Source organism: Chlorocebus sabaeus, chromosome X, assembly GCF_047675955.1.
Source record: "Chlorocebus sabaeus isolate Y175 chromosome X, mChlSab1.0.hap1, whole genome shotgun sequence".
In the NCBI taxonomy this organism is placed as follows: Eukaryota; Metazoa; Chordata; class Mammalia; order Primates; family Cercopithecidae; genus Chlorocebus; species Chlorocebus sabaeus.
Window position 1 is genome coordinate 84,365,228 of NC_132933.1, and position 10,044 is coordinate 84,375,271.

A 10,044-nucleotide genomic window follows, 5' to 3' on the forward strand; every position below is an offset into this window, starting at 1 on the left:
ATTCATCGTAAGTAGATAATTGTTGAAGGTGTATATGGGGATCCAATTTACCTTTTTTTTTTTTTTTTGAAATGGAGTCTCACTCTGTTGCCCAGGCTAGAGTGCAGTGGTGTGATCTCAGCTCACTGCAGCCTCTGCCTACAGGGTTCAAGCAATTCTCCTGCCTCAGCGCCTTAGTAGCTGGGACTACAGGTGCACACTACCATGCAAGCTATTTCTTCTTTTTTTGTATTTTTAGTAGAGATAGGGTTTCACCATGTTGGCCAGGCTGGTCTCAAACTCCTGGCCTCAAGTGATCTGTCCACTTCAGCCTCCCAAAGTGTTGGGATTACAGGCATGAGCCACTGCACCCAGCCTGGATCCCGATTTAAACAAACACCAAAAAGGACTTTACCTTTTTAGAAAACTGCGAGGTGAACAGATAGTTTTGTTATGTATGATAACAAAGAAAAAGTCCTTACCTGTTAGAGAAACATAGTGAAGTATTTACAGATGAAGATGATATGTCTGGGCTTTGCTTTAAAATACTCAGAAAAGATTATGAAAGATAAGAAAAGACTGAAGAACCATTACAGATTGGAAGAAATGAAGGAAAAATAACAACTAAATGCAATGCGGGATCCTAGATAAGATCTTGGAACAAAAAAAGCCATTAGTGGAAAACCTGCTAAAATTCAAACATGGTCTATAGGTAATGGTGTTATACCAATGTTAATTTCTTGGTTCTGATCAGTGTACTATGCTTATATACAATGTTAGCATTAGAGGAATCTGGGCGAAGGGAATACAGGCACTCTCTCTACTATTTTTGCACTTTTCTATATGTCTAAAATTAGTTTTAAATAAAAAGACTGAAAAAACATGTGGTGAGACCAATAAAATAATAGCAGAATGTTGACAGGTACATGAGGTTCTTTATACTACTTTTCATTTTATTTATACATTTGAAAGCTTCTGTAATAAAATTTAAAAATATATTGCTCCCTTGTTTCTGCTATTCTCTCAAACTACTCTCCTTCTCTTGCTTGATCACACTTTTCACTTTCCCATTTAATCCTCTGTAATCTGGCACTGGCCTTCTCACCATTTCACTGACATTGTGCTCTCTGATAGTAGCCTCACATAATCAAGAAATACAAGGATCTTCATTCAATCCTCACCCTCTTTTAATACTCTGCAGCATGTAATGCGTAAACCAACCCATTTTGTTTGTTTTGAGACGAAGTCTCGCCCTGTCACCCAGGCTGGAGTGTAGTGGCATGATCTCGGCTCACTGCAACCTCCGTTTCCTGGGTCCAAGCGATTCTCTTGTCTCAGCCTCCCAAGTAGTTGGGATTACAGGCACACACCACCACGTCCGGGTAATTTTTGTATTTTTAGTAGAGACAGGGTTTTGCCATGTTGGCCAGGCTGGTCTCAAACTACTGACCTCAAGTGATCTGCCCGCCTTGACCTCACAAAGTGCTGGGATTACAGATGCGAGTCACCGCACCCAGCCAAAACCAACACTTTTTGAAGCCATATTTTCTCTTCACTACTATAACACTGCCCTTTCAAGTGCGAGGATTGCTTGTTTTCAGTTTCCCTGTTGCCTGCTACTGCTAGGAGAAGCAGGGTAGTACAGTAGAAAAAAACAGGCTTTAAAGTCAAACAGGGATCTCACATGGAAACAACACTGCTATAAAAATAAATAACACCTATACAGCACCTGGCACATACCCAATGCTCAACATGGTATTTGGAGAATACTGATTAAGAGTGCAGGCCAAATAGCCTGAGTTCAAATCCCAGCTCCATCATGTACTATCCATGTGACAATGAGCAGGTTACTTAGCCTCTCTGTGCTTCAGTTTCCTCCTCTGTAAAATTGAGATAATGGTACCATCATCACAGGGTTATTGTGAGGAAGAAATGTATTAATACAGGAACACAATAGGGGCTGGATAAATGTTAGCTCAAGTTCAAGATTCCCATGGAGTCAATTCCAGTTCTATCACTATTGTATAATAAAGAATTTAGCTGGCCTTTGTCCCCTGTTCTTGAGAGTTAGCCTCTAAACTTAGAATTTCCTGAATGATAGAGGAGTATTTTTGATATTCACAGGGGCTCTGGTAGTTTATGCTAACAGGTGAGTCATAGTAGACCCTTACGTAGTTTGTGCTCTGGAGATGACTCAGGACGGGGGCTAACCACGTCAGAAACACCGCACATATAACTAGAGGTCTGGGGCTTTAAGTCACAACATATAAGCCCAAACTTTGGGGAGTGGTGGGACCCTGAAGACTGAGTTCTATTATCCGAGCAATGATCCAATTAATCATGCCTACATAATGAAACCCCAATAAAAACTATAGACACATGAGTGAACTTCCCTGATTGGCAATACTCTGCATATTGTCACATACCAGCAAACCAGGAGGGTAACATGTCCTGAATCCACAGGGACAAGACAAGGAATCTTTGTGTTTGGGACTCTGTCAGACCTCGCCCTGTGTATCTCTCTCTTTTGCACATTTGGATTTGTATCCCTTTGCTATAATAAAATTGTAATTTTAAGTAGAGTGCTGCTCTGAGTTCTATGAGTCATTCTAGTGAATTATGAAACCTGAAGGGAGGGCCAGGTGCCATGGCTCATGCCTGTAATCCCAGCAATTTGAGAGGCCAAGATGGGCGGATCACTTGAGGTCAGGAGTTCAAGACCAGCCTGGTCAACATGGTGAAACCCCATCTGTACCAAAAATACAAAAGTTAGCCGGGCATGGTGGCATGTGCCTGTAGTCCCAGATACTTGGGAGGCTGAGGCAGAGGCTGCAGTGAGCTGAGATTGTGCAAAAAAAAAAAAAAAAAAAAAAAAAAAATCTGAGGGGAACGTGGAGATCCCTGAATTTGTAGCTACTTGCTCTGAAGTGAGGATTGTCCTGGGAACCCCCAAAATTGTGGCTGGTGTCTGAAGAGCAGTCTTATAGAGGACTGTGCTTTTAACCTGTGCAGTTTGGCCTAACTCCAGGTAGTTGGTATCAGAAGTCACTGTAGTCACTGAGGTGCCATGTGATCCCCTACTCTCTCCCCTTTATCTCTTCAAGAATTAGCAACAATGTTGCATGAGCTGAGTCAGGAACTATGGCCCTCCAGCTCCATGTATAAAAGACAGGACTTTCAGGGCCTCAGCTAATGGACCTTGCTCTCTGTCTAGCCCTCAGCAGGAAAGGCGACTTGGATCCATGCCCCTCCCCTTTCCCATCAGCAGGCAGGCTCTTGCACATATATAGGTGTGCTCACAAAAACACACATGCACACTGCTCTGCCTGGCTTGGGCCAGTAAGGGGAACAGGTAGAGGCAGGGCCAAAAACACACAATAAAAACAGGGACTGCAACCCTAAAAAAAATAGCTGGGAGCAAATGGGTTATACTATTGACCAAAATCCTGGAAAAAGGAACCAACAAGGGGAATCATGAAGCAAGAATCAGCTCAAAGAGGCTTGGCTCCCAGGAGTGGATGAAGGGATAGCCAGTGGGCATGGTCTCCAGCCAGCCCTTCACCTGGGGCCAGCTTCCTCACAGCCTGAGATCTTCCAAAGATCCCAGATTGTAGTTTGAGACCAGCCTGGCCAACATGGTGAAACCCCATCTCTACTAAAAATACAAAAATTTTCTGGGCATGGTGGTGCATGCCTGTGATCCCAGCTACTCGGGGAGGTTGAGGCAGGAGAATCACTTGAACCTGGGAGGCAGAGGTTGCAGTGAGCCAAGGTGGCACCATTGCACTCTAGCCCTGGGTGACAAGAGCAAAACTCTGTCTCAAAAAAAAAAAAAAAAAGACCCCAGACCGCAGCCATTATTACAGCCTACCTTTTCTTCCTGCCCGCTAAATACAGGCATTACCCAAGATTCTGTCTTTGTAACCCTGTGCAGATGACTCCTAAAGCAACATCTCTAGGCATGACCTCTTCTGAGCCCTGAAGTACAGGTTTTAAAGTCCAATTGCCTGTTGGATATCTATCGAATGGCCTGCCAGTATCGCAAACTAAACATGTCCCAAACTGAATTAATCAACTTTTAAGGCCCTCATCCAGCTAACCCTCCTTGTATATTATCTATTTTTGTTCAGAGTGTCACTATACTCTTGGGTGTCTACAACCATACTCTTCAAAATGTGGTACCGGGAGCAGCAGCAGCAGCATCACCAGGGAATCTGTTAGAAATGCGAAATCTCGGGCCCTATCCCAAACCAACTGAATCAGAACCTGCAAATTAACAAGATTCCCCAGATGACTGCTAGCACACTAAAGTTTGCAAAATACTGATCTAAGACAAATCCTCCTTCACATACTACAAACCCTCGTGGATTCTGCCTTGTCTGAAATCCTCTTGTCTCCTGCCACTGCTGTTGTCCAGATCCCTATCATTTCTTCCCAAAACTACTGCAACAGCTTCACTGGCCTTCTAGATTCCAGATATTCCCCCACTGTAACTTACCCTCTATTATGTTGTCCAATTCATGATTTCAAATGCTTCCCTCCTCAAAAATTTCCACTGGCTCCTTGTAGCCCATTAAGCCTCCCAGGTTAGTAGTCAATAATAAGAAATAATACTTATTGCAATATTATATGCCAGACATTCTATTAAGTGTGTTAATTTATCCAATGTGTTAACTCATTCCACCTAACAACCCTATGAATTAAGTATTGTTATATCTCTATTTTACAGATGGGGAAACTGAAGCAAGGAGGGGTTTGGTAATTTCCCCAATATCCCGCTACTTAAGTGGCAGTGCTTAGAATCAAACCTAAGCAAACCGACTCCAGAGTACACATTCCAAATCACCACTGTTCCATACTGCCTTCCTAACTCAGTAGGCTTACATCTGAAGGCTTATCTCCTAATAAATCCCTGTGCTTCAGCCAAAGTGATCTACATGTTGTTCTATATATATATTAGCACCTTCCAACATCTGTGCCTTTGTTCACAAGAGGCTGTGTAGCACAAATGGATATAGTCTGGGCTTCAGAGTCAGATCTAGGTTCAAATATCAGGCATGGGCACTAACTGGATGTAGACCCTAGGGAAATCATCAAACGTCCCTGCATCTCATATCCTCATCTGCACATAAAATGTAGTTAAAAGCCACCTAACTGAAATGATTGCTGTAAAGTTTAGCAAATACGCAAAGGATGTCTAGCACAATATCTAGCATGTAGCAGGTGCTCAGTTATTGATAGCTCTTATGCTCACCTGCAATTTCAAATCCTACCCATCCTTTGAAGTCCTTTCAAATATAACTTCCACCGTGTAGCTTGGTCACCCCAACTGGACATGACAGCATTTTCCTTTAAATTTCTGTAATATTCTTTGTGTAACCTTCTCTTATAGACTGCCTTATTTTAGCATTGTGTACTTGTCTTATCCCTACAACTTAGACTGGTAGCACTATTGAGGTAGGCCCTTTGCATTCCCTACAGCAACTAGCACAGTGCATTACTCATTGTGGGAGTTCACTAAACATTTGTTGAATGGAAGCAGACTGCATATTGAGTAATGAGTGATTAGAACCACTGAAGTTAACTGGGGGAAAACTTCACAGAAGAGGGGTGGAGAAGTTTAAATGAAAGAGAGAAACTAAAAACTACTAAGCACCTATGACAATGTCTTAGTAGGCACTATGTGTATATGATCTCATTTAGTACTCTTCGCTAATTCAGTGATGTGTTCCTATCACCATTTTCCAAATGAGGAAACTAGGGTTCAGCCTGATTTTACTCAAGGTCATAATAGAACTTAACACAACTTACTCTTATTGCCATATCCCCAGTGTCGAAAGGAGTGCCTGGAACATAGTAATGGATGCTCAATAAATATTTGTTGAGTGAATGAAAAGGTGAACAAATGGAGAGAGTAAGCAGCAGAGCTAGGACTAGAATCAAGTTCACTGATCTCCTAGCTCAGTTCACTATGTTAAGTTGCTAATTCAAAACAGAAGAAAGGGGGCCGGGCACAGTGGCTCACACCTGTGTCCCAGCACTTTGGGAGGCCGAGGCAGGCAGATCACCTGAGGTCAGGAGTTCAAGACTAGCCTGGCCAACATGGTGAAACCCCATCTCTACTAAAAATACAAAAATTAGCTGGATGTAGTGGCAGGCACCTGTAATCCCAGCTACTCGGGAGGCTGAGGCAGGAGAATTGCTTAAATCCCAGAGGCGGAGGTTGCAGTGAGCAGAGATTGTGCCATTGCACTCCAGCCTGGGCAACAAGAGCAAAACTCCGCCTCAAAAAAGAAAAAGAAAAAAAAAAAAAAAAAAAAAGAGGAAAGAGAAGAACCATTTAGTGAGCAACTACTATATAACCAAACACATTGAGAAGAGGGACAGGAGCAGAATGTTGACCTCATTATACTCCTCAGTTGATGGTACTGATAGTATTAGACATATTACATAAATTATGCCATTTGATCTTTCTAAAAACTCTTTTAAGCCAGGTATTTTTATCTCCATTTTACAGATGAAGAAACACCCTCCACAAAATGACTTGCCCAAACTCACAAAGTGGGTGGATTCTATCCCAGGTAAAGTTTAACTCCAAAGCCTGTGTTCTTAAAATACTTGTCCACACTTTGGGCTTGCAATGGAAATTCTATCCCTTGCAGAGACAGGAGCAAGAGAGTATGGTGAAGTTGGCCGGGCACAGTGGCTCACGCCTGTAATCCCAACACTTTGGAAGGCCGAGGCAGGAGGATAGCTTGAGCCCAGGAGTTCGAGACCAGCCTGAGCAACATGGCAAAACCCCATCTCTACAAAAACTACAAAAAATTAGCCGGGTGTGGTGGCATGCACCTGTGGTCCTAGCTACTAGGGAGGCTGAGGTGGGAGGATCACGTGAGCCTGGGAGGCAGAGGTTGCAGTGAGCAGAGACCGTGCCACTGCCCTCCAGCCTGGGTGACAGAATAAAACCGTCTCGATTAAAAAAAAAAAAAAAAAAAAAGTAAAAAATAAGAAAGGAGAACAAGTATGGTGAAGAGAATGGCAAGGAGCTGCGACAGGAATGGCAGGGGTTAAACCTGGCCTACTGGAGTCACGGAACAAGTCAATACTAAAGTTATAAGCAATAAAACGTTAATGTCCCATGGGAAGCAATCTCTCATTATTCCTTCAACAAAGGTTGGTGACAGGTTTTGATAAAAATGAGGGGACAGCAGAAGAAAAGATAACTTAAGAAATCACCTAAAGTTCGCCATTTAACACAATGTAGGGGACGATGACGAGCCCTGGGAGGATGGGAAAGGAAAGATCGGAGTTTCACAAAAAGACCTGGAAGGAACCAGGAGGGCATGGGGCAAAATGGTTAGCGCAAAGAACAGGTGCAGCGTTGGGACTGGTTCTGGCGTCGGGTACAGGAAGGGTCTGCCGGGCGGAAGGGGATCCAGCTCTCAGGCCACGAGCCCGTTCCCCGACTTCTTTAGGGGGCACTCTGCCTCACCCTCGGTCCCTTTTGTCGCAGATCCCAAGCTCACCAGGGGCCTGGGCGATGCTGTCCCCGGGTCTCCTGGAGACTCCTCCGCTTCCGCCATCTTGGCCCTCCTTCTCCCGGGTCGCTCCCACAGGTCTTTGCGGAGCCTGCGACGTGGAGGCCACGGCCGGTCAGCGCGTCATCGCGTGCGGCCGCGTCACCTAATGGCGCCTGGCAATGGCCGGCGGCCCCGGCCCTTCGCTCTCCCCCCGTCCTCGGGGTGTCAGGGACAGCTCCGCATCGCCTTGTCTCGCTTCTTCCGGGCCACGGGTCCCGCTAGACACGCTCCGCCTTTAACACTCAAGCCAGATTCTCAGACCGTTCCCTCGCTCTCGCTACCACTGCTGCCTTCTCCACCCCACCGACCCCCCCGCCCATTTCCCGCTCTCAGGAGTTAGCTTGGAGTGCCAGACCCTCTATCACGGCGATTCTAGGAGAGAGCCTGCCTCTTCCTACCCTTCCCCGGCCGCCGAGCGACTTCAAGTTTCCGTGTCCCGGAATGAAGGGTTCAAGCCCCAACCTACTGCTCCCTCCGCCGCCGCCCCTGCCCCGCTGACTCTGCGCCTCTCCTTCTGCTCCCAAGCCTCTTCCCACTTCCTTGACTTTTATAAACCTCTCTACTGCCTCCACACTGACCCTCCAGGATTACTTTTCTCGGGCACCCACCCTGGGGGTGGGCGGGCAAGAAGCTTCGTTGACCAAACTTGTTAATCCCACTTCAAAAGTTGCTAAACACAGTGGTTCATGCCTGTAATCTCAGCACTTTGGGAGGCCGAGGCGGATGGATCACAAGGTCAGGAGATCGAGACCATCCTGGCTACATGGTGAAACCCCGTCTCTACTAAAAATACAAAAAAATTAGCCGGGCGTGGTGGTGGGCGCCTGTAGTCCCAGCTACTCGGGAGGCTGAGGCAGGAGAATGGCGTGAACCCGGGAGGCGGAGCTTGCAGTGAGCCCAGATCGCTCCACTGCACTCCAGCCTGGGCAACAGCGAGACTCCGTCTCAAAAAAAAAAAAAAAAAAAAAATGTTGCTAAACCATTTGGCGCAAGTACTGAAAATGTTCAGGGTCTAAAAGAGAGTAACTATTGTGAGAATAACTTAAACAAAAAATACTCTGCATGTCCCAACCTCTTTTCCTTATCTCATCCTTTTGGACTTTCACGGTATTTCTGGTCCCAGTTTACGTTGGCCCCAGGCTAAAATGTAGTCAGACCATGCAGCCATTGTTGACAGCATCAGCATCCAGGATGCCTGAGTACCCTTTGGTGGTGTTAAGCATTTGACCAACAACACAGGGGATGGGTGTGAAATAAAAATGTTTTATATAATACACACACACACACACACTAGGCAATCCAAGTAGTAAACTTAAGAAGGAAGAATGTGGAATGTGGAGGGACAAAATTCCAAACGAATGGAGGTTTTTTTTTTTTTTTTTTTTTTTGGTGTTTGTTGTTTTGTTTTATTTACGATAATTCCCCTTCTGACCAAGTACAATTTTAGTACTTGCACAAATACTGGTGGAAGTGATATTAAAATTTAAGCCAGTAGATATGAAATCTTTTTGTAATTGCAAGGGAATATCATCTACAAATGCCCCAACTCCAGCCTCAGCCTCTCACCTCATCCTCCCACCCTATGATTACCAGACCACCACATCCCATCCCACTTCCCTGAGGCCATTGATAATGTCTGCTATTTCCTTGCCAACCTCCAAAATTAGCTATCTCTCCCTAGCCACAAGCCCCTAGCTTCTACCCCTTCTAACCTCATCTATTGGTCCTCTTGGCCACGTATTTCAAGGTAGCCTTGGTGCCAGGTTAAGAGGAGGACAGGCCGGCCGGCGCGGCGGCTCACACCTGTAATCCCAGCACTTTGGGAGGCCAAGGAGGGTGGATCACGAGGTCAGGAGATGGAGACCATCCTGGCTAACACGGTGAAACCCCATCTCTACTAAAAATACAAAAATTTTTCTGGCGTGGTGGCGTGTGCCTGTAGTCCCAGCTACTTGAGAGGCTGAGGGACGGGAATCTCTTGAATCCTGGAGGAGGAGATTGCAGTGAGCTGAGATCACACCACTACACTCCAGCCTGGGTGACAGAGCAAGAATCCATCTCCACAAAAATAAATAAATACAGGCATACATACATATAAAAAGCAAGATGCAGACAGTTTGTATGATATGCTATCAACTGGGTAAAAATGTAAGGGCAATAGATAGATATCCATACATTGTACTTGAATATTCACAGACTGTGTCCAGAAGGCTACACCAAAAGCTGGTAACTGCCTGTGGGGAGAGAAACTGGCAATAGGGGTGGATTGACTTGCAAGTGAAGACTATTCATTGTATGTGAAGCAGTTTGAAATTTTAAACGTATACATGTATTAGTTTTTTAAAAGTTGCCAAATATCTCCCCTCTTCTCGCACCCTCAAAGTGCTGGACCCAGATGGTTTCATAGGCTATTCATTCAAGCCTTCGCAGAGCAGATAACTCCTACACTGTATAAATTGTTCAAGAGAGAAGAAAAGGCAAAGTT

General features: G+C 45.1%; 1 protein-coding gene across 5 annotated transcripts in view; it reads right to left on the reverse strand.

Moving 5' to 3' along the window:
- Window positions 1–7,819, reverse strand: part of YIPF6 (Yip1 domain family member 6) — a 45,117-nt gene extending 37,298 nt beyond the window's left edge. For 2 of the 5 annotated variants that reach the window (XM_073013600.1, XM_007991941.3), the window contains exon 1: window positions 7,506–7,634. In XM_073013600.1, the coding sequence (XP_072869701.1) occupies window positions 7,506–7,562 (57 nt within the window). In that variant the 5' untranslated portion in view covers window positions 7,563–7,634. Of the gene's footprint in view, window positions 1–7,471 lie in introns of all 5 variants that reach the window. The other 3 variants (XM_073013602.1, XM_073013601.1, XM_007991943.3) reach the window with 3 other exon arrangements.
- Window positions 7,820–10,044: the final 2,225 nt, after the last annotated feature.